The 26,025-nt window shown below is 38.5% G+C and overlaps 1 protein-coding gene across 1 annotated transcript in view; it reads left to right on the top strand.

Moving 5' to 3' along the window:
* PTPRD (protein tyrosine phosphatase receptor type D) overlaps positions 1–26,025 on the top strand; it is a 409,661-nt gene that overhangs the window by 228,332 nt on the left and 155,304 nt on the right. Inside the window, exons 8-12 of the mRNA XM_077816430.1 lie at positions 9,713–9,846; positions 12,264–12,408; positions 15,531–15,836; positions 16,760–16,953; positions 21,782–21,899. Coding sequence (XP_077672556.1) covers positions 9,713–9,846; positions 12,264–12,408; positions 15,531–15,836; positions 16,760–16,953; positions 21,782–21,899 — 897 coding nt within the window. The remainder of the gene's footprint in view (positions 1–9,712; positions 9,847–12,263; positions 12,409–15,530; positions 15,837–16,759; positions 16,954–21,781; positions 21,900–26,025) is intronic.

Below are 26,025 nucleotides of genomic sequence, written 5' to 3'. Positions count from 1 at the left end.
TGGTGCTAAAGAAACAGGCATCTTGAGTTTTACTTCTCGCTTTCTCGGTCATCTGAGTGGATCTGGTCAAAAATTTAATTGAAACTTTTTCAATTAAAAATTGGGTTTTCTAATAAACAATTTTTTTGCAAAAAGTGTCTGCTTCCATTGAAAATTTTACCTTTTTATGAAAAACCTGAACACCCTGAAAAACACAAAGTTTTCGATTTGGAACCATAATCTAAACATTACATTTCAGCTCAGTTCTCATTAAAATCTGTCCCCCTGAGCTCCCACGGTGCATCATAGGAGTAGTAGTTTGGGTACCTCATGCCCACAATCTTCTTTATGGGCTGGACTCTATGCCCAAACTACATGTCCCATGTTGCACCATGGCTATGGGACTCTTATGGTGCATCTCAATGGTTCAGCAAGAGGGGAGATTATGGGTCTCATGTAAGACTCCAATCAGGGATCCCAGCTCACTGAGGATAATGGCATGGCGCAAGGCATGCAGACTACAATTCCCAAGAGCCACGACTGCAGCTCAAGCAGACATGGCTTAATATCTAACTAATCCAGAATGAAACAATTCAATTAAGATGTTGACCACAAATATTTGGTTTTTCTATCTTTTTTCTATCTTCATCAAAAAGATGATTTTTCCATGGCATGTAGTACAACTATCCCAAGTTGCTTTTATTGTGGTTCAGTTTCACATGAGTGGGTTCAGGGTGAAATATTGTAGCTCTCTAGCTGAGGGTCTAGCATGTCTTAGAAAGTCATTTACCATTCAAAGCAGTGGCTCAAATATATATTTTAAGGAGTGACTTGTCCAGAAAAGGGGATTTTGACTGCTAGGATGGAATGGCAGTCTACATTTCATTCTTTTTTGTCTGAGGATAACTATTTGGTTCTAAACTGTGAGCAGTTGAAAGTGTTGTCTTTGTTGTATAATAAGCAGCAAATTGTTTAAAAGAGTAGCTTAAATCTGAGTTCTCTGGTATTGTTTTCCTTGCATTTCTTTAACTACAGTAAATCCAGGCAGATGACATCCTGATTTCTTATGATTTACAGTTGTTCTGTTCTTTCACCGTAAATCTTGGAAAAGCCTCTTGATCTTACCTTATGAAGTTGTCAGCAGCAACTCCATAGTTAAGGGTTGCATTTAGTTTTCAAAGTTGGGGTTTCAGTCTGTTTGTCATTGATTAAAGCAAATATTTGCCATAATCAAATTTAACACACCTGCTGTTAGAGCACAGTTGTATATTTGTGGAACATTACAAATAAACACTTGGACAATTTAAGATTTTGAAGAAATTTTAAAATAATTCCCTTTTGAAGAATAAGGACTGGTCTCTAACATGCTTTTATATCCCTGTAGCTTACAGTTGCCTTTTTTTTAACACTTGTGTGTTTAACACACAGAGGTTAATTTAAAAAAATGAAAACAAAAATAATTATAATTCTTCATCACTATAATGATTTTTATGCCATCGAAACAAATGGATAACATTTTCACCATGATAGCCAACATATTAAAAAATGTAGCTATTAAAAGCCAACATAGAAAATGTTAGAACAGACCCTTTTGAACAGGGAAAACTGGATATCAGTAGGTTTGTGCAGAAAGACCCTGATCCTGCATCGTTAACATCAATGGGAGCTTTGCCCCTGACGTCAATGACTGGAGGATCAAGCCATGTATATTCTCTAAATGATGTGACTCCTGCAAATGCTGGACTTCAGCATGGACAAATTCATATATATACTGAATTGTGATGTTCTCTCCTAATTTATGTTGCCCCTCTTGTAAACTATGTCTCTGGTTCCTGGTCCCCATTCCCAGCTAATTCACTACAAAACTTGCTATTACATTTTCCCTGAAACACAATGCTCACTTTTTTAATTTTCTCAAACCAACATGCCAGAGCAGACTCCGGGTGCATCCTTCATCTTGCACGCCTCATAAAAACAATCTTCTGGCTGGGTCTCAGGGCCAGGGGTATTCCTAAACTCTGCAGAGAGGGGAAAGTCACTTAGGAGGAGCAAAGGATCTTGCTTTTATTAGCTTCCCATACCAGGAAGAACCACTATGTAGGGACTGGGAGCATTGCAGGGAGAACCAGACACTCCACAGGACAGGGAATTCCAGGAGGCATAGATAACTCTGGGAAACTCCTACATTTTAAAAAAATTACTATATAAAACACATTGTTAATGCTAAGCTATGGATGTTATGTAACATGAACGTTAAAGTGTATGTACAGTCACCACGGAACATTATAGTTAAGAAAGCATTTGAATGCATGGAAAGGAAAAATTATAGGAAGATCAGATATCTGACTGTCTTTTAAATAAATGTAAAAGGGAAAATATTATATTACACATTGAACAAAACCTTATTGTAAAGCTAATGAGTTGGATTTGGGGGGGGGGGTTCTGTTTCTAATAGAAGGATTGAAATGCAGAGAAAAACATGCAATTATAAACAAATTATTCTTGCAATTCTATACTGTAGCTCAGTAGAAGATTCTGATACCTTTCATGAACATCGAACACATGCAAAAATGTAATAATAATAAAATGTTCTGTTAAAATTAGTTTCTTGCCTAACCATCAGCAGTAATTTGAGTCCAGTTCAATCAATCATTTTGGCATCATCACTTCCCTCCTTCCTCTGTGTACGGCCCCATGTTAAAAAACTCTGTAGATGAAAATGAAGTAAAAAAATAATGCATTTTGCTCACCTAAGGCCCTAAAATTCCCTGGAGTGTCAGACATGGAGGAAGTAGAAAACAGTGCTAAATGCCCCGGAAATGCCAAAAGAGAGAAAGTGATAGTCCTGCAGCATCCTGTCTGGGAGCTCAGGGAAGGCTGTCTATGCCATGGCTATTCAGCTGGATCTCCACAAGGCTTGGGACAGGGAAAAGAGCGAGGGGTGGGGGTGCAGCTGAGCACCAAGGAGGTGCAGTGTAGAATAGTGCCAAAGAAACTGGCTATCTTCCCTAAAATTGGCAGTTGAATTGCTGAGTAATATAATGCTGATGAGGGAGCCGTAGGGTAACCAGACAGCAAGTGTGAAACATTGGGACAGGGAGTGGTGGGAAATAGGAGCCTATAAAAGAAAAAGACCCAAAAATCAGGACTGTCCCTATAAAATTGGGACATCTGGTCACCCTAGAACCATGCTGCATTGTGGGAAAGAGGACCTAATTTAGAAGGTAACCATTCAGATAACCCCAGCTTTCTTTACATATCTCAGTATCTGCAGGGATAACCCTGCTGATATAAAGGTGTCCCTAGGTGAAGAGGGCCACACCCTCAGACCCCTGCAATCAGATCCTACGGTGTAGCATTCCCTACACACAATGCAGCAATCTACAGGAAATTCTCTGGGCTGAAACTCATGGATTTCCTGGCCTTTATACAAGTTTTTGCATGCTAGCCACAGTAATATCGCTTCTTCTGTTCCATTTTCCAGCTTCCTTCTCCTGTTCTGTCCCTCCACTTCCCTTTCTCAGTGGTTCCTCTCCTCCTTTTAATCTACTCCTTTTCCTGTTCTGTTTTGCTTTTATTTGTTCTTCTAGGCTGTTTTTGTTTATTTTTTTTATTTTAAACTGAAAATGTGTACTTTTGTTTTATAAGCCATGGCAGCATTCTCTTCTTGCTCTGTGTTTTCTTCACTCTCTTCTTGTGCTATCTCTGACCTCTCATTCCTTTTATGTTATTTTTCTATCCTCCTGCTCAATTCATTCTTTGTATGCATGGTTTATTTGCATCCCCACTTCCTTCCTCGCCTTCCTTCTACTTGAATAAAGTGACCCACTGGGCAGGTATGTGGGGTTTTTTTTTAAAAGTGACCTACTCAAAAATATACCTGCCTTGAGACACTGAATAAGTAGGGAATTTGAACCTTGTAATGTAAAATACTATAAAGAATGCTGGAAATGCGAAGCACAGGTTACTGTGGACCTTTAACTTGAGTATGGGAGAGGGCACTGTGAAATACCTACAAGATAACTTCACTGCATCAATAGAATTAAACTGACCATATAACTGACCACATAAACTGACCATAACTGACCATAAACTGACCACATAAACACTCCCAGGAATACTTCTCCTGTTTTTTTCAATCATCAAACTATTTTCCTACAAGTAAATGTTTAATATATTTTTGAGTTTGTACCATCATATTTTTATTGCACTTTAGCATTGTTAGTTGTTCATTAACTTCTACAGCAGTTGGTTTACAGGTTTTGAGATTTTTGACAAAATGTACTGCACATTTACACTTTTTAATTAGTTAATTATTCTTCAATATTATCACTCTAGGTTTAAAACTGTAGAATTCTAAGGAGTCAGAAACCTCCAGGCTTATTTACACAAGTTACTTCTGTGTTAAGAGAGAGAGTAGACACAGACACAGGATTAATAAACTATCTTCGTTTGCTTTTAATTACCTTGTGTACTGTGCAGAGAGAATGTGGTATTTTAACAAAAATGGATATCAAGTGACAAAAAAAGAAAAAAATGTTTATTCCTAAACTGAAAGGGCTTCTTAGGAACAACTTTATGAAATTCTCAGCAAACACAAAATCTTGGCCCTTTCCAACTCCACTCAGCTTGTAACTTCTCCTGTTAAATCCTCCATGCCCACTTCCAGAACCTCTGACTCCTAAGCTACTTCTCTAAGAATCACGCTGCTTTCTATGTTTGCTTCTGGACATGCTTCCATGTGTACAAAGGACCAGGATAGGAACCATGATCTAGAGCAGGGTGGGCAAACTATGGCCCACAAGCCAAATCCAGCCCACCAGCCATTTTAATCTGGGCCTCGAGCTCCCGCTTGGGATGGGAGTCTGGAGCTTGCTCTGCTCTGGGGCTCCAGCCGGGGAGGGGGTCGGGGCCACTCTATGCAGCTCCTGGAAGCAGCGGCATGGTCCCCCTCTGGCTCCTATGCATAGGGGCAGGCAGGGGTCTCCATTCTGCATGCTGCCCCCACCCCAAGCACCGCCCCCACAGCTCCCATTGGCTGGGAACCACAGACAATTCATGCACATCCAAGTGAAGCACTTTTCCATAAGTGGGAACCACAGCCAATGGGCACTGCAGGGGTGGTCCCTGTGGATGGTGCAGTGTTCAGAGCCACCTGGCCGCACCTCCGCGTAGGATCCGGAGAAGGGACATGCCACTGCTTCCGGGAGCCGCTTGAGGTAAGGACTGCCCAGAGCCTGCACCCCTGAGCCTCTCACCTTGCCCCAACCCCCTCGTCCAGCCCTGATCCCCCTCCCTCCTTCCGAACCCCTCGGTCCCAGGCTGGAGCACCCTCCTGCACCCCAAATTCCTCATGCCCAGCCCCACCCCAGCCTGGAGCCCCCTCCCACACCCTGAACTCCTCATTTCTGGCCCCACTCTGGAGCCCACACTCCTAACCAGAGCCCTCACCCCCTCCCACACCCCAACCCCAATTTTGTGAGCATTCATGACCTGCCATACAATTTCTATTCCCAGATGTGGCCCTTGGGCCAAAAAGTTTGCCCACCCCTGATCTAGAGGTTAGAGAATGGATCTGGAAATCAATTAATTCTTGACTCTATAACCTGCTTTGTCAATGAATCCCTGTGTGACCTTGTGTAAGTTACCTAACAACCTCTGTGTCTGTTTCTTCTATATAACATAAGAATATACATACTTCACAGTGAAGTTAAGAATCTTAATGAATGTTTGTAGGGCACTTTGAAATCATTGGATAAAAGATGCTATTGAAATGTTTTGTTCTCCAAAAATACCAGTGCTGTAAAAAAATTCCCACTCTGTGTGATGATCATGCAATGTGACAAGTTGGATTTGGTTTAGCCTATAGTTCTATGTTGTAGAACACACCCCAGCAGTAGGAGCAAGGCAACCTGCACAGTTTCCAGAGCCTGTAACTGCCTCTCTTTAGTTGCTTTTTCGTCTGTGAAGGAGATCAGAAGCTGCAGATATCTGCTCATGCAGCTTGGTTCCTGTTTGCATAGCTACCGCTGAGCACCATTTTTTCTGGGCTAAAGAAGTGCCATGTATGTGTTACAGTGACATTCCTGAAATGAGTGGAAAAGTTACTGTATTTTTTAATTTGTACTCAATTTGGGCTGTGCTTATACAACATCTTGAGGCTTTGATTCATTCCTACAAGTATTACCAGCAGTATTGTACTGGTTTTGTTTGTTGTAGCTCCCTCTGTTTTGTTGTGGAGTTGTGTAGAAGCCAACGCTTCCCGCTCCCTCCCCGCCCCCCCCCAAATTCAAACATTGCCTGAGTACAAATTGAAAATATCTGCCACAAACAATAAAACAGGTGGAGTTAAGCTTCACTGCCTGGTTGGCGTCCCATGACATTTTAAGTAAATCCCAGCTTTAAGATAGTAAACAAGGACTTCAAGGAGAAATCCTTGAGGAGAGAGATGTTGGCGATGAGTGTCTCACAACATATGATCACTGAGAACCAAGAAACCTTTCTCCATCCCATCCTGGGGAGCGTTTTACCAGTTGGCATGGCTTCCTTGTTCTGTTTAGTTTTCCTAACTTCATAGGAAACTGCAAGGAAATTGTGCAAATTTAAGTGGAGAAAATTCAGGACCTGAATGGATTACTTGATTTCTCCTGTGCAAAAACTACTTGATTACTTTCTGCAGCTGTCGGTTAGATTATAGACAGCGTCTCTTATGGAGTTGTTTTGGCCTTTCATGCGTTTGGAGAAAGGAAGTTAATCTGCATGGTTCAGATTTTTGAATAGCTTATTTCTTCGAAAATCTTCTATCTTCCTAATATCATGAGACAGCTATGTTGGTCTCACAAAATAGATGAGATCTCCTTTTGAACCTCGCCATAACTGTGAGGTGGAATTTCTAACATGGTTAATTTTATTCTTTGTGGCAGCAACTGCAGCTCACAGGGGAAATAATCATAAGGCTTTAGGGACTCTAATCTATTTTACATAAAGTCCCATAAGGACAAGGTGATGTTACTGACTCTCCCTAGATTCCAGCCAAATGTGGCATTGGAATTACACCATAATTGCTCAGTTACTCTGCCAATATTCTTCCCAATATTCATGCTCATCCAAGTGAAGCACTTTTCCATAAGTCTGATAGTACTGTTTCATACCTTTTTGTTTTGTAGAGCAGGCAAAGTCCCAATGAGTGTCCACTTGTCTTTTTGCTTCATTTGATACAATTACACGTGGGACAATCCATGTCAAAAAGAAATATGTCCAAATGGCTTTCTGAACTCCATGGCTCATTATTATGCTTTGGCAGGCCGACAGTACAACTCCAAAGTCACTTTAAGCCATATTTAGTAGGAGGCAAATTGCAAGTATCACCGCCTCCAGTTGGTTCCTATCCAAGAGAGTTGTAAGGCAGCCACATGGAGCTCTGTGCATACATTTATGCAACAATCTGACTTGGACTCAACATCATGACCATAGTGCAAGATGGTATTACAGAACCTGTTTCCAAGTCAGGAATAGTCCAATTCTCCCAGCACCTTGCTTCAAATTTGTATTTCCCATTAAAATGGTTCTATTGCTACTTACATACTTACAGTGATTTCCCTTTGTACATCTTATATCAGTATTTTTCAAAGACGTCTTTGGAGCTTTTTAATATCCACTGAGTGGTCATTTATTACACCAGGTATCTTTTCAAGAAAAAGTTAATTACTCTGCTTTTATTCTTGTTCTCTGAAGATATATAATTACATTGGATTACTATTCACTCTGACACATTTCTTCAGAGTGGGAGAGAAATTTTTTTTCTCCTATCCCATCTTGTCTTTCTATTTTGTCCTGTTTATTTCAGAGGGGACTAATGGTAGGCAATTACAAGCTATTAAAAGTCTATACAGGCAAATTTACATTTCCTGTTAGTTGTCGATCTACTTATTTAAAACTTAGAAGTCAAATCCTAGCTATCGTATCCAACAGGTTATCATAAGTCCAAATGGATTTCTGAACTCCAAAGCTCCAATGTTTCCTTGTGGCACCTAAAAATCTGCAGAGGCTAAGTACTACAAACAAGTACATTTTATTTTTGTTCTCTGATGGGCTAGTTCCTCCTTTTCTGTGACTGTGGCTGTACAAAAGAAAAGTACTTTAATTTACAATGCAGTCCTACTCTGAAAAATGATTATGAAAAACTATTATCTGTATGATGATGATGACCACCTTACTTACCACAGCTGCTCCCTGTGTGTATTGAGAATAATAGCTGATTATTTTTCTGACCAAAGAAGTGTGCACGACTTTTTATTCCTGCAAAGCCAGCACAACTATGGAAGAATGAGCTTGGATTCTGTTGTGATTCATGCATTCTCAATGGAAATCATAACCAAATATTTTCAAACTTGGGTGCCAAAGTTATTGCCCATGTTCTAACGGTAAAGACAAATTCTGCCCTCGTTTACACTTGTGTAACCCCATAGTCTTCAGTGGAGGTGTACATGTGTAACTGACAGTAGATTTTGGCCTGAATAACCCTTATGACAAATGACACATGAGCCAGAAAATGCCTCCTCCCCCACCCCGCCCCCTCATCTATCAGATTCAAAGTTACATTTTGAGGGAGAAAAATAATCTAATTACTAGAAAACTGAGATAAATTGTTAAAAATGTTAATCGGCAAGAAAAGAAACATGGCACCTCAGGATGCCATTTTTGAAGAGTAACCATATAGCATAAATCAGTTTTTCAGTGTGTAAGCGCCTTCTTAAAGACAAGGATATGTTTAATAACTTAATTGCTTGCTAGTTTAGCAAACTTGTTTTGCATTTGGAATTATCTATAATGGCCTTAGCTCTTTTTTGGAAGATTTTTTCCCCATCTTGTATATAACTTACTTTATTTCATACATAACTTTTTTTGCCACAGTTCACATAAGCAGTTTCAGCTGGTATGATAGTCTTTAGATCCAGTCCTAAATTTTTCGAGTACTATTACTGTAAGCCAGTTGTTCTCAAACAGGGGCGCACATACCCCGGGGGTTACGCAGAGGTCTTCCAGGGGGTACATTAGCTCATCTAGATTTTTGCCTAATTTTACAACAGGTTACATAAAAAGCATTAGTGAAGTCAGAACAAACTAAAATTTCATACAGACAATGACTTGTTTATACTCTTCTATATACTGTACACTAAAATGTAAATATAATATTTATATTCCAATTGCTTTATGTTATAATTATATGGTAAAAATGAGAAAGTAAGCAATTTTACAGTACTTGTGAGTTGCGATACTTTTGTATTTTTATGTGTGACTTTGTAAGCAATTAGTTTTGAAGTGAGGTGAAACTTGGGAGTATGCAAGACAAATCAAACTCCTAAAACAGGTACAGTAGTTTGGAGAGGTTGAGAGCCACTGCTGTAAGCTGTTAAACAGATGTCAATAGTCTACTTGTAGGATGGCAGCATTTCTGTGGTTTGTGTATCGTTTGTTTGTGTATAGTTTCTGAGGAACTTTGAAATAATTTAGGATAAAATGTAAGTCGGTAATATCATTATATTACAGTATACTTTTTTTGCTTTGTACCTATTTCTTAGTTCAACTGCATCAGTTAGCTGTTTAAGTTCAGTAATTAAAACAAAAGATAGTATTGTGCCAAGTACTGCAATGATGATTCAAAATATTCAAATAATAAGTATTGAACAAAAGAAATAAATAGAGGGTAACACTGTATAACTTTCCCCTTTAGTCCCAGGGCAACCGCTGAACTTCAAAGCAGAACCTGAATCTGAAACAAGCATATTACTTTCTTGGACCCCTCCCCGCTCTGACACTATTTCCAGCTATGAACTGGTTTACAAAGATGGGGACCAGGGTGAAGAGGTAAATGAACATTTACTCACCTTTTTTTTTTTTAATGGAATAAGACATGAAAGGCTGCAATGGTTTAGAAGTACAAGCTTAGCTGATTTCCTGTTATATGAGAATATTGACATTAAATGGTTTGTCTGGCTATGCCGAAAGAATGACAGGAGACATTAGATATGGGTTTAATCAGGCCGCAACTTTATTATTAGATGTCTGGGACTAACCCGGCGGATAAAATGTGCAGTGCAGGTGAAAACCCCCACAATTCGCGGGCGGGGGGGAGAGGTGAGTGCTTTTTTTAGCGTCCCCTCCCATCCCCCTTTCCGTTTATGTCCATCCAGCAAATCCACTGCTGGGACCCTCCAATTCCAGCTAATTCTGGGGGGGGCTTACACCAGCTCCCTCTAGCAATTCCCTTGCCGAGACCTTACCGACCACCCCCACCCCCCTCGTAGGAGGGGTTAAGATGGACTATAATGATGGGGAGGTTGGCTCCCTGCTCTGCCAATCAGAGGAGTCCCGAACTTCTCCTGGCTTGCTCAATTACCAAGCACCTCTCATTATTTCCTTTTCCAAGCCATTTATTCGTTCTTTTGTGCCTTAATTTATGGAGTACCTGCACTGAACATCCGCTGTACACTTAAATAAAGAGTTGTGACATATGGCCTACTGCCCATCATGCAATGCATGAACAGAGCCCACCTGAACCTGCTGTGAGGAAGGTGAACCCCCCGGCCCCCCCCACTGCACCTGCCAATATGGTGGTAAGGGAAAAATTCCTTCCCAGCCCCCCTTAACGGGGCAGCTAGCATAATGCCCACAGCAGATATAGCTAAACACCAGGCATATTTCTGACCTAAATAGGGAGGGAGGGTGGGTGCTAACCAGCTTGTTCCCAGTGAATGAGGGGAGGGGCCAGGCCCAGCTGACCTTTTTAAACCTCTCATTCCTAGGTGGTGATTCATCCACCATGCTGACTGTTTTTCCAGCAGTTTTACATCTCCCCTCTTCCCCCAAGCCAGAAAGCATTGTCCTCTTCTCCCGGCCAGCCAGACAACGCCCCCGCCCCCCCTCCCCCCCCCCACAACATACAACACATTTAAAGTGCAGAGTGGTGATTGTTAAACAGAGCAACCAGCTTGATGGCAGATTCTGAGCACTGTTACCAGCAGGCTCTGTGGCTACTGGACAAGGGAAGCTTTATGGGTGTTCATGGAAAGGCAAGCATGGAGGTTGCTACCAGTTCCAAAGGGGTAAAGCTAGTTGAGGCTGTCCAAAACTGTACTTCCTCCAGGGCATGGAGTTGACAGACTTTGCCTGGCTCTTAGGAATGACACAGGAAGAAATTCCAGCCCCATTGCAGTTAATGGGGCCAGGATTTCACCCATAATGAATAGTTGTTTCTGTTAGTCAATTAATGAGAATCTTTTAAAACATGGTAATTGGTACTTTTCAGTGTGCTTCATGAAGAAAATACATTATTTCTAATCATAAGATGCCTTTTTTAGATGTTGTTTGCTCTTTATAAACAATTAGCATTTTAAATGTTTCTTTGGCTACACTAAATCATTCTTTTTTAAAAATAAAGTCTCTTCTTATTTTTTCTGTTCAATTGTATAAAGCTGATTTCCAATGCAAAGAATGAGAGTGGTGATCTCAGGAGACAGCGGGAGAGTGCTAGATATGTCAGTGCCCTCCTGCGTCACTATCTTGTTGCTGTTTTGGGAATACAGCAAAGCTGGTTACTGCTACTTCACTGAGTTTAGATTTATAGAAGTTCTTTACATGTACTGAAGACATGTAAGCACACACTGAGCAACTGAAAAGACTGCTAAGAGGAGAGTTCCCAGATCTATCTTTTAATTCCATATGAGATATATGCCCCTACCTAAAATTGCACTACATCCTGATCATAGGTCCTTGATAATATTTATAGCTTTAGAAGAATTTGCTTCTTAAGATTTTGAATGCAAATCTAACTACAGGCTAGCCTTAACTCCAAGATCACCCATCCCACAAAAGTCCAATTTCACTGGAGTGAGAAGTACATGTAGATAAGTAGATGAGGCTCTACTCATCTGTCAGTGTCCAAATATTCTTTTAAAATTTGAACACAATTATTTAACTCCTTTTAAACTGTCAAACAAAATTTCTCCCTAGCAGCTTGATACATTGAACTGCTTATTTTAAAAATTAATTTTTCATTATTTATTTATTGTGGATAATAGATTCACTTTCCTTTCATTGTTTGGTTCAGATTGCTTTGTTTAAAATGCTACATTCACATTTTTAAAAGAAGTTTTAAACAAATTAATCCCGTTGATGATGATGTTATCAGTGTCTCAGAGGGGCTCTTCTCCTTAGACAACATTCTGAATAAGTATCTTTGGATATTTATCAATACGTCCAGTTCTCTTATTGCTTACCTTTAGCAACGTGTTTCTGTTGAGCCAACTACATCTTACCGCCTGCAAAGCCTGAAGCCAAACAGCTTGTACTACTTCCGTCTGGCTGCACGCTCTCCACAAGGCCTGGGTGCTTCAACTGCAGAAATCTCAGCGAGAACCATGCAGTCAAGTAGGTGTCTCTCCTTGCTTGCTTTATTTTGCTCCTTCTATCTACTGAGCAGACACAGCCAGATAAGCCAGTAAGACAGCAACAGAGAGCAAGAGTCTCAGTAACACGACAGCAAGACAGTGCTTAAGTTATATATTTATAATAGATAGGCTTAGGAGAATTGTTTTTGAATTATTATTGGCTTTTGCATATCCTTAGGAGAAGAAGCAGAACATCTTCAGAATGTCTAAAGAGACAACACTATGATGATATCTGTATAGCTTCTAGGTGCACCACGAGGCATACTAATGATCCTCCATGCATGGCATGCCTCCTATACAGTCCTGGAGCCTTAAAATTCCACTGGTCCAGCCTGGTCATTTCCTCCTCCACAGTGTGAATTCCATAAAATTCCTTTTATCCAGACACTCCCTTCCTACAGAACATGTACATTTGAAGGCTCCAGGACTGTATGCACTAACAGGCATGCTGATAACTATGGTTATTCTTTCTAAGTTTTGCCTAATGTTTTTTTTGACCAATCTTTGGAAGGTGGGCACCTGAGTTTTATAAGTAATTTTGACACACACAAGAAAACGACATTCTATTGGCTGTTCATGTAAATAATAAGAGTAATTTATAGAGCTTATCTGAAAGAAAAGAAAAAAAACCTGACGGGAATTCATATAGGAATTTAAAAACATGTAAATTAAAACTTAACTAAAGGGATCTTCTTCAGGTACTGAAGAATTGTATCCCAAAGAGTTGATATAATCAGCTGAAATTTACTTTGTGTAATTCTTTAGCTTTACTGCTCCATTTTCAAACTGTATTCCATCATGTATTTAAATTTTCTATAGGCTGATTGGTTCATTACTTTTAGTGAAGTAAGGTTATTTAAACGAATACTGCAAAGCCTCATTGAAATTCTGGTTTGAGTCAGTCAGCTCGAGCTATTTTATTTATACTGTCATGCTTTGCTAGTGTTTGATGAGATATTAGTAACAATTAAGGTACCTGAAGAACTGTTGCTCTAGAGTTTGAGTGTTGTGAGTAATGTGAACTTCCTGAGGCATGTCTGTGGCATTTTAAATAAACACAAAGGACCCAATTATGCTGTCATTTGTGCAGCCCTTATCCAAGCATCAAGCATAAGGTCGTGGGACACTGTCATTTTAATTATGCAAAATCAGTATTTTGATATAGAAGATTTCCATTTCCTGGTTATGTAAGAATAAAGTAAATGGGACAGGGCCAGCATGATGACATTACACTGTGTGTAGCCTTTTTTATTTTACATATTCAGATAATACATGAAAAAATGCAAAGGTTATATATGAAAAGAAAGTAGTCAGACTTTTGTAAGAGATCCCATTGAAATCAATCACAAACTTCCAATTTACATCCATGGTATATGATCAGACCTAATAGATTTGCTTACTAGATTGCAGATGGTGTAAAAATCATCTTGCAAAATAAAGGAGAAATTGCATTTTAAAAAACGGTTACACAGGATAGAATGGTTTGCATTTATTTCAATATAATGATTTTAAAAAATTAGAAATCTCTCATGGATACAGCAGAAATATTCTCTAGAGTTTTTTGTAACCTTCATTCTTGGCTTCAGAGAAAGCTGCTACAGGGATATCTGTCTGTCAGTATGATATCCTGAAGGAGTCTTTTCATTTCCTTTTATACTTCCTGCACAGATTCATGCTCTGTAGCGTAATGACCAGAATATCCTGTGTAGTTGATTTGTACCTTGATCATTGACATTTTTTTTAAATAAAAAAGCTAATCTATCCCTTCAACTCCTCCAGATGCTGGTACATTCTCACTTATTTTCCCCCAAGAAGGGTAGAATGCCACACTGAGGAACATCAATTGATCCACACAGAAGATCTGTGAGGAACCAAAAGACACATGTGTAACTGCAGTAGGTCACAGCAAGGCCCTATAACTCTTCAGCTTCTTTAATTATCTTTGACATGCCAAGAAGTAGTACCAAAAATCCATTTGTTTTTCCTTTAAGGATATGGGGGAGAAACTAGATTTCACACACACACAATCACACACACAAAATGGGCAAGCACTTTAGCTGTCTTCTTAATACGAGCTATATTTGATCTAAATGATGGGTGCTCATGTGAAGTAAGATACAGTATAAATTAGGAGCTTTGTATCTTTGTGCTTTGTTTTGCTAGGAAAGTCTTTTAGTAAGATTTAATAGCTATTTTACTGACAAAATGTGCGGAGGTGGTAGTTTATTGAAATTATCAAAAAAATAGCTGGTAGGATTTAATTCGTCACTAGCAAAGGTGTCTCCAAGAGGAGTTAAAAAATATAACTGAGAGCTGATCTAGGGTAAGTACAAGGTACAGTCAGAATCAACAAGCCTGTCACTTTTTGTCCTGGTAGGTAAACCTTTGACTAAGATTTTCTTCATCTTCTATTGACTTTGCATGCTTTTACACTATGTTGGCTACAATAAATGTTTAAATAAATGCTTTCCATTTAAACATTATTTGTAGTTGACTTGATCTAGGCAGACTCAGTTGTAAAAAGAAAATTAAAAATATAGTCTTTTTGTGGGGAGGGACAGGAGGGAAGTTTCAAAGGGGCTGGGAGTTTCTCAAGCAATTTCTAGCAATTATTGCAAGTTATCTGGAATATAGTGTAAGAGAAAAAAACTATTTGATGAATGTAAGACTGACTGTACAGTATAGGTTAAAATTTGGCAAGAAATACATACATAAAATAATCATTTAAAATGTCCTAACTTGCACTAATTGCAGACATTACAAGGGTAGATGAATAGACATATAAAAGCATCACGTTTTGTTTTTATTTGAAGAAGAATTTTAATTGCAGGTACGTAATATTATTTTGAGGCTTCATTTTCATGTATTGCCCCCACATCCTTTTTCATCATTTAGTTGGTTTATTCATTTTTAATTTCTTCACTTTAATAAGCCAAGGTGCATAAGATTATCTGATGTTTTGCTTTTTAAGTTTCTATGGCTTTTTTTTTTTGGTTTGGTTGCCCTTTTTATTTATTTTTATTTTTTCTTTTGTTCATGTTTTTTTTTCAACCACTCCTATCCTTTCACTCAAATCCTCCTCTAACCCACTACTGAAATTAGAGCCATCAGCTCCTCCTCAAGACATTAGTTGCACCAGCCCCAGCTCCACTAGCATTTTGGTAAGTTGGCAACCTCCACCGGTGGAAAAACAGAATGGCATTATCACAGAATATTCAATCAAGTACATTGGGATTGATGGGGAAGATGACAAGCCCCATGAAATTTTGGGAATTGCTTCGGACACTACTCAGTACCTTTTGGAACAGTTGGAAAAATGGACTGAATACCGGATCTCTGTAACTGCCCACACTGATGTCGGACCTGGCCCAGAGAGCTTATCAGTATTGATTCGGACAGATGAAGATGGTATGTTGCCTCCACTACATCCGTTTGCACCTCTATGACTCTCTCTCGATCTGCTGTCTTTGTATAGGCTAACAGTATTCCTTTTTTCCCCCTTCTCCTCTTTCCCCCAAAATTGCTGTTATTGTCACCATTTGATTGTTTTAAGCAAAGGTCTACCTTTGCTACGTCAGTTTTGAATTCTTCTTTAAACACAAAGTTTGTTTGTTTGTTTTTGAACAAATTGAAACTGCTACCCCTTGGAACCTACCCAGGTTGCTCTTTCTCCCCCTCCTCATCTATTAAAAAAATCACAGATCTCATGGGGGGAAATCTTTCTGCATTTTTCTTGACTTTTTTTTTTAACTCTTCTGTCTGATGAGCTTATGTCTTTGATTTTTAAAAATGGCCTTCTTGTTCTTTGGTGCATTTAAAAAAAAATCTTTTGGAAAACTGATGCTCTACATATTTTTATTTTAAATATCTAGGTTGTCAAATGTCTTCCATATCCGAATAGAACAGAAGATGTCCCAATTATCAACCAGCTTTTTGTTCCATTGCAAAAAACCCAAACCCAAAACAAAAGGGAACTTTTTTTTTAAATCTTTTGGTTTTTTTTATTATTATTATTTCAATTACAAAATATCTCTTTGTACTTTAATGCTTTGAATCGCAAAGCATCTTCCTTGGCTTTTGTACATTTTTACATGTTTTTCTATTTCTCTAATACTCTTTTTTCTTCCATTTTTTGCATCAGTCATGTTTTTTGATCTTTTCACTGAAAGGTAGAGCAGATTGGTTGAGCATTTTCATTTGTTGAACAATTTGTATTCTTCAAAGAAAACATAGTGGGTCTGCCCTTAAAGAGAGAGAGAGAGAAAGAAAAAGACTCTGAATGGGTGAGACAGGTGCCTGTAATTCTGTTTTATCCAATGATGTTGTTCCAGTTCCTAGTGGTCCTCCTCGCAAAGTCGAGGTAGAGGCTGTCAACTCTACCTCTGTTAAAGTGTCATGGCGCTCACCTGTACCCAATAAGCAGCATGGTCAGATCCGAGGATACCAGGTTCATTATGTGAGGATGGAAAATGGCGAGCCAAAGGGTCAACCCATGCTGAAGGATGTCATGCTGGCTGATGCACAGGTAACTAGATTATTTTCTATTCTGTTTATAGGCTTCAGTAAAAATGCTGCATTTACAAAATACATATAAATAACTATCCATATTTTTTCCCCTCCACTTTGGCCTACAAGCTGACATGTTTTATTTCCATCTTAATAGGTTCTCCAGAATGGTTATGTTTACGGTTTCTTGTGCCAAATTCAGGCAGCCTGTGTATGCATACATAGGGGAAGAACCAGCTAAGTTTAGTGCAATTCTTTGTAACCATCTACAGGCTCCCCTAAACCCACAGACTTCATTATCTGCATCCTCTGGAAGAGTGCCAAAGGGCATCTGGGCAGGTCATAGTTAGTGCCTTTTAGCATGTGTGGTGTCTGGTCCAGCCACCAGCTATTTCACACAGATAACTCCTGTTCCTGGGTGAATAATCTGTTCAATGTTTTAGCGTCGGAACCAGAAGTAGGCAGATTAGATCCCTGCTTTGGCACATTTAGTCCTGCCTTGAAAGCATTAGTGTGTTCCCATCTCACCACTCTTATCAAACAAGGCCTGAATATTGTGTCATAGTTTTGGAACTCACTAATGTGTTTAAATTACACAATACATCATTCAAATCAATAACTATCAAGTAAAATAAGAAGTCTGTTTTAAAAATTTAAGGTTGCTTCTGGTGCAAAATGCAGATGCTGAGAAAGTGATTTGGTCTGTTTTACAAATCATGGCATGTGACAGAGAAATCTCTGTTCTGGTGCATGTATTTGATCACATCAAGATCAAAAGAACTTCTAATATTAGGATTCTAATGGTAGGGCAAACTTGTTCTTTGTGGATTTGGAGATTACCTGAATTATGCCACTGAGGTATACGCCTAAGGGAAAGCTATAAATGTTTGCACACCTCTCACAGCCTGGGCTCATTTTGTATATGAATAATGGGAAGTCATCAGATATTATCACCTTCATTGAAAGTAAAAAGTTAAATCTTAACTAGTTCTGTGTTTCATGTTAGTAAATGATGGCAACTCTCCCACCCCCAGATTTAATAGATAACTTGAAACTCTTTATATTCATTTTGTGGGGGACTGATCTCTTGTCCCTTCAATTTTGTTGATATGCCTATTTAAACAGTAATGTGCCAGCTCTCAAGAGGTCCATTTTCTTGTTTTACATCTTTATGTATTTATTTATTTGGCAAAAAAATTGTGCTCTCACAGTTTAAAGAGAATGAACCATAAATGCCTGTGGTTTATTATAAATTTGCAATTATGAGTGTGGCTGGGGTCCTAGTGGGGAGCCAGCTGTGGTCACTCAATTAGGGTGAACTGCAAAAAGTAGGACCGACAATCCCCATAAAGCTGGTGGATATTCCAATACTTAAATTTACCAAGCCAGCATAAAACAGCTTCTTTATTATCTTACTGGTTACTCAGAAGTCCAAATAACACAGTTCCCTTAAAGTGATCCAGCCTCAGGCCTCCATCCAGGTACCCACGTCAAATATGATGAACAGTTCTGTAAATCTTATTTCATCATATAAAAGAAAAGGTTCTACTAATCCCAAAGGATTGGACGCATTACCTCCCAGGTTAATGAATGTTTCAGATCTTACCCAAATACATGCCACAGCCAATTCTTATTAACTAAACTAAAATGTATTAAAAAAAAAAGAGAGAGTATGGTTAAAAGATCATTATACATACAGACATGAGTTCAGTTAATTGAGATTCAGATTCATAATAGAGACGGTGAGCTTTGTAGTTGCAAAGAGTTCCTTTAAAATTCAGTTCATAGGTCATAGTCCAAATCTCATATTCAGGGCGTATCAGCATAACTGAGACCTCAGTCTTGCAACTCAGACTTCCCCTGATGAAGTCTAAGCAGATCTGAGATGACAGAATCAAGGCCCAAGGATCTTTTATACAATTTCATGTCCTCTTTAACAAGTTGGGATTTCCTCTGGGAACAAAAGGTAATTTGGATAACTTTGAAGGAGGTCCATCCACCAGTACTTAGCTATACAAATTAACATAAGGCCATTTGTTCTTCCTCCACAATTCACAGTACATTTCAAAGAGAGATGAATACTGAGATATCCTGTGTTTACAGTTCATTTAAATGCTAGGATCTTCTTTTGACCTCTGAATTATCAGAATACAGCATAAACAGGGGCTGTTGATTACATTGTCCACCTACTCATACATACACAAATTTACACACCTGTAAATACACAAAAACACAAACATTATCTCCCCACATGTCTTTTGAGGGTTATTTATTTTGCAGGACGTTTAACCCTTTCTAGCCATGCATCACAACGAGAAAGAAAACGATCATCCTCTGAGCTTCAATTCTCCCTTTCTCTTGCTCAGAGATCTGCTTTCAGGCTCTGTGTGGCCTCAGTTCCGACTCCATTTTAAACTGGAGAAGGTGGAGAGAAAGAGTGTATGCAATACTGGCACCCAAACACCATCCATGCCAAAGCCAAACTTGCTCATTTGTAGGTATCTTTAGGGTTTGGCTCTTAATTGCTAGTTCCCCCGTCGGCTCATTCTAACCCCACTCACATTTATTTCCCTGAATGTGTGTTCTCTTGGCATATGCAGTGAAAAACCAAATGATGGTAACAGAGCTTCATTACTTCATTTCAAGTATGTATACATGTTTCAGTTATGAATCTAAATAGGGGCACTGATGTAATTTGGACAGGCTAAATTGAAATGAAAATGAATGTAGCCTTGTAACATAGGATTAGAAAAACAGGCAGCCTTTCATTCTATATCAGTGGCGTCCATTAAATACAGTCATAAAATATTACTGAGCAATAATTGCATTCAGTACCAGGGAATATGTCGTTCTTTTACCCTTCAAGGAAAGAAAAGTTACAATTTTTGTACCACCCCCGGTAATAAATATGGAATTGAAAATGCCCAGTCTCATTTCATTAACCTGATTTCAAAGGCCATTTGATTTTGCCAGCCAGTTTTTGGAGATTTTTCTTTTTTGTTTTGTTCTTTTAATTTATTTTTACTAAGAACAACAAAATTTCTCAACCACGCTACAAACCTCTCTTCATTTCTCTTGTTTTTCTTTCCACCATTCTTTACTCTCAATCAGTGGGAATATGATGATACTGCTGAACATGTGAGTAGTTGTTGACTGGTCAGACAAAAAGTGTGTGTTGGTTTTTTTTTAACCTCTTTCTGTTTTGTAAATGTTTTTGTCATTTGCATAAATGCATGAACTAACACATTATTGAAATTTTCCTCACTTTTTTTTTCTTTGTTTTGTTCTGTGAGTTTGGCATGGTGCTGAAATGTACAACATTGTTTTGTGGTTTGATGGCTGTAACTAACTTTGCCTGGCAATGCAACCAAAGAAACTATGCTTTAAAAGAAGGTATTACAGAAAGAAAACCAAAACAGTTTGGATTTGCCTAGTAGTTAATCACCCCTTGAGGTTTTGTTGTATTCAGTATGTAGTGTGCTGCAGAAGTACAAGTTCATCTTTCTTTTTGTTTGAAACATGCATCTGTTTTGTACACTTCCCAATCAAACCAAGAAAGGCAAACATCCCACAGTATTTATGGCCTAAGTAACGTGTTTATTACATTCAAATTGCCTTTTTAAATGACACTACTGTATGCATTTATTTATACTTGCATACAGTAGAATACACTGTACTCCAAATGAGGCTAGTGTGTTAATCATTATTTAAAAGAAAACTGTCATTTGTTTTGCTTTTATAGTTTTAAGTCATAACCATCATTTGTAATTGCCTTTTGAAAGACTGAAAGTGAAATGTCTTTGCAGGTGAATTTTCAGATTTGTTCTTTTTTATCGGAAACATTTCACCCATCCCTTCTCATTATTACCTAGAAATTTTGGTACTACTAACAAGTCACTGAAAATATATGGCCAGATTTTAATTTCATCTGTACAGTGTTCATATCCTCATATTTTGAAAAATCCATTTGAATCAGCAACAGACTAATAATGCTTATCTGCCTGATTGATGTATCAAGACAAAACTTTCGCTTGCTGCCTTTAGAGCAAGAACAAGTCTTTATTTCAGGTGGCCTCCATGTGTATGTATATGTGTGAGTGAAAAGGTCTCTTTGTGTGTGTGTGTGTGTGCATATACTACACCCTGTTCTTTGTATTGGTTGAGAATTGATCCCTTCTGTGACTGGTGTACTTTGCCTGAGAGCTCTGGGGTTTGCTCTAACAATGCTGATTGGGTGGTTCTTTGAGATTTTGAGTAGATAACAATTTGTAAAGCACTTTGTGATCCCTGGATGAACAGTGTTGTAACAAGTACAAGTTGTTGTGAAATTTATATGAAGGCAAATAGTGTTTCTGGTGGACTGTACTTAGTGTATTTTGAAATAGCTTTAAAAGTGTGGGTAAAACTGGAGCTCTCTGACTTATTGCTGGTGATTTCATACCTAAGTCAATAATGGCCAGTAAACTACTAGGTCAAACTGTGTTTCTTATTTTTCCACTTGCATTAATTTCACAATAGCGATAAGACTCTCCAGGCAATGCATTTCAGGATGATGATTACACTCATCACATCATTCGGTCTTTGGCCTAAGCCATATAAAACTACCTGAAGCATGCTACTTTGAAATACCCTGTCTGTTTTACTTTAAAAAGCTGAAACATACTGCATTACAGAGTGTCACACTCATGAAACATTCTTCTGATACGCTCCAATGTGTATCTTCATTACAGGTAGCACAAAAGCATATGCACTTTATGTGATATGTAGCAATTGACTAGATTATTCTGCACTTTCTTAGTAAGAAATGAATTTTTAATATGTGTTCTTGTTGTTTTATTTTATCTCAGGAAATGATCATTTCTGGACTACAGCCTGAAACTACATACTCCCTCACTGTGACAGCCTACACAACAAAAGGAGATGGAGCACGTAGCAAGCCCAAACTAGTGTCTACCACTGGTGCAGGTAATATTTGGATACCCCTTTATCGCTGAATTGGCTGTCTCTCAACTTGCAATACTTGTTTTGATACACCTGCTGTATGGAAACTGTGTCTAGTGCAAATGAAGGTGTTTGTAGGACACAGGGAGCATTTGGTTAGTAAGCAGATGGAGCTTTCTTCATTTGAGCCAAAAAATGGAGCCAGTCCACATCCTAGTCCCTTCCTAAATTCATAATGTAGCAGAAAAATGCTGTTTTAACTATAAACCTACTGCTAGATAATCTCTCTCCTACACCCCACAATATATTTTATAAGCAAGGGGAAAATCAGCAAGTGGGAAAAGGAGGATTGTCCTGACAAATGCCAACGAATCAGAGTAGACTGCAGGAAGCAGGAGCAAGAAATGTTCTGCCAAATGGACAGCACCCTCCTCTCCCCCCCCCCCAAAAAAAGAAAACCTTTGTGAGGAACCAGACATTTAAAATTTGAGTTCCCATTGTAAAGGAGAAAGGCAGTCTTATTTTTCTTACAAATGTTCATTTTCTTGGTTTTATAACATGGCCATAAAAACACTCCATACCTATCGTGATAAATCGTAACAGCCCTTTAATGTTATTATAAACTATCATAACAATAATCTATGGATTATGTAACTGGGGAAAGTCAAACTATATATATATGTTATAACTACCCAGACTGAGCTTTTCAGAGCAGTCTAGTGGGTTTAGAAACACAACTTCAATAATTTCAGTGGCAGATATAGCCATATCTCCTAGACTATTTAGGAAAATCTCAACTGTAGTGAATAGATCGATCATGTAGTTGCATTCCAGCTTCTGCAGTACCTTCCATTCATTACTCGTGACTAATATATGTTGGATATATTTTATCGAGTTCTACCTCTCCAATGAACTCTAGTAGTTCAGACAAAATGCAATCCACATCTGGACCCCTTCTAGTTCTGGTGTAAGTAAAAGCAAAACTTGATGCATAACGTTTTCCAAAACTCAGTTCACAGCTCTAATAAACACAGTAATTTCAATGATATTTTGATTAATGAAATTCATTCTAGTCTCTAACTATATTTGTATGATATGGAATGATAGAAGCAAAACTTCCAGCTTCAGCTGGTGGTGTCATCATTGACCATAGAAGGGCACTATCAACTTTGACTGTCCCAAAATTTTCTGTCCCTCTCCTTTTTAAAAAAAAAAGAAGAAGAAAAAATAAACTCTCCAGTCACTTGAAAAAAATCTATAACCTCTCCAAAACAAAGGCTGTAATGGAACTCCTCTGCTGCATGACCTTCCAAGAACAAACCGAGAGCCCCATATTGACTTACATCACTGGCATTGTCCCTTTACTCAACTTGATGCCATGGCAATCTGGTAAATGTCCACACCTACCAGCCCACAGTCTTCTGCACAGACAGGAACTCAGCATTTTGCTGCTCCATATGATTTTTTCCCTAAATGAATACCTATTCAAACACTATGTTAGACCTGGCTGTGGTTTATCATCTGTAGTTAAGGAGGATTCTCATATAGGTGTTTAAAAAAGGGAGTGATAAGCATACAGACAGATTTCAGACCCTGCCTTTTCACAAGAATGGAGCAGGCAGATAGAGGAATGATGCACTTGTACTTTCCCAAACTCACACACCAAAGCAAAGCTAATAATTCTAATTTAAGGCCTGTCAACTGCTGACAGCTTTCATTTAACTGGGGGCTTCTACAAAGGAACTGTCTAAAAATACTACAAAACAAATTAAAGGCCTGACTCACTACTCTCATTTAGACTTGTTTTAAAATAGGTATCTCCATTAAAGTCAGTTGAGTTACATCACTGTAAAACTAGTGTTCCTGGGAGGAAAACTGGACTCTAAATGTTTCCCAATGAAAACTCACCATATGTGGAAAACTACTTTAAGGCAGGTATGAACCAGTTGATGATATTAACTGTTTTACTATGTCTAGTTAGTATTTAAAAAACATAGTTTATATTTATATGCAGGGAAGGCTTGCAAAGTTTATTTCACAAGTGTGAGCCTCCAGTAACCTCAGTTGATAGTGTGGTAATGGTATTTGGCTAAGGTCTCCATTCCGGAATATACTTTCCATACTGTATTCAGTTTCCTGTTTTACATCCATTGTTAGTATCAGTAATCATATTTCTATAAAGTCTTTATACAAACAAGTTACTGTCACAAGTCAAAGTATTTAAATATTTCTTCATGATTAAAATAATACCCTTGCCAGTAGCTCGAAAAAAAGTGTCTTCAGCTTTATTGGTACCTATGATAGCCATATAAATTGTTTTTACAGCTATGTATTTTACAGTTTATCATGAATTGCAAAAGTGCAGTGCAGCTGAATTTTACTAATGCACACTTCACTAACTGCATACCTCATTATTTGCATACAAAAGCTGTCAATCTTCCTTCACTTCTCTGCAAAGATTTGATAACAGCTTGCTCTAGCGAGGTCTCATATTACGAAGATTTCATTCATTGTATCAAACATGATGCGGAACTTCTACTGATGTACTACAAAGTATCACCATATATAACTAAGACAAAAATAGATATATCAAATAAACAAAGTACACTCAGAGTCATTATACTCACTATATATAGATAGATAGATATTTTGCTGTGGTTGTTCACTAATCTAAAATATTTAGTAATCGTTTCAGTGGGGCTTGCTTATGCCAGTGATGAATTTAGCCCCAAATGTTTAAAATGAGTTACTATACAGGAACAAAAGGAGTGTTACTATTTTATCAAGGGACTGAAGTACAGGAGAGAACTGGAAGTACTTTCCAGTCAAATTTCACTTGCCATATTCACAGTCACTCTCCTGTCAGGCCCCTTGTTCTTTAGTTTTCTTTCTGTTTTTGTTTTGTCCTCCTCACTGCTCCCTCTTTTACTTCATTCTGTCACTCAGTCCTTCTGCAGTTCTTTCTCAATGTCCGAATTCACACTCGTGCATATCACTGTCCTTGCCATTTCCCTCTAACAGGAACCTTTTAGTTGGTCTTTGGCTTGCTCCAAATACAGTGGCAACCATTCTGTTCTCGTCCATAATCCTGTGATTCCCCAGTTTACCTGGTTCTCAGCACTGCAAGCTCCATTTGTTTCACCCCCAACATCAATGCCACTCCTGAGTATGACTAAGGTGCTTCAGTCCCCACCACGTATGAGGGATATAATTCAGGCAGAGCAGGGTGTAGGGGAGCCTATCAGAGGTGAGACACTACAGGAGTAACTACAACAGTGTAAAAGCAGAGTGAGTAGTTGTACAAGCCAGGGGATCAGAGTGACACACAATTCAGCTTAGTACTTACATGTTGTGAAAATTAAAATAAACCTCATCAGTTGTACATATCAGACTATTATATCTTTTACCTCGTGGTTTTGGTGACATACTAAATATAGCACCTTTGCTCTGAACAGACCTGATTCTCCCCTCACTTACATCAGTGTAAATCACTGATGTCATTGTAATACTTTTATTAGTCAGGTCCAAAATGTATATTACCAACCAAAAGCCTTGATAAAATTTGAGCCTTGTTATCATACACGATATAAGGTGAATGGCGAGTCTGAGGCAGCGCTGTTGCTTCTCGGGGACCCTGTGCTGCAGTACGTGCAGCATCTCATCACACCAGCACAAGTCCATAATTGTTTAGGTTCATTCTTAATGCAGAACAAAATGTTTGGCTTTGTGGAAATATACAGTTTGAACTAAATTTTGTCTGTGCCCAGTTATGCTTTCTCAATTGAAACTAGAGCTTTAACAGTGCCCCTGCTTTTGAAAAGGTTTGCTCCAAAAGAGGAGTTAATTTACAAGATGTCGTGCAACTCATATGCTGTACAGCATCTGACACTGTTCCTGGGTAAGTCTGCTAAAGGCAACTTCCAGAAGCTTCTGTTGTCAGTGTTCTGCTCTTAGGCTGTGCTCAGCCAAAGAAAGCATGCTCTGACCTTGTAATGGTTGTGAGGTAACTTGGCCTTTCAGTGACACCCTGCTGGATGGTTATGGAGATGCAATTAATTAGAAATTCAGAGAATGTCCCCTTCATAGGTACATGAATTTCATTTAGACCTTACTAAACACAAATATTACTGGATGAAGTCATCTCTGGATG

This window comes from Eretmochelys imbricata, chromosome 5, assembly GCF_965152235.1.
Source record: "Eretmochelys imbricata isolate rEreImb1 chromosome 5, rEreImb1.hap1, whole genome shotgun sequence".
NCBI lineage: Eukaryota > Metazoa > Chordata > Testudines > Cheloniidae > Eretmochelys > Eretmochelys imbricata.
Note: the sequence above shows the minus strand (reverse complement) of the source record. Positions and strands in the feature narration are given on the sequence as shown.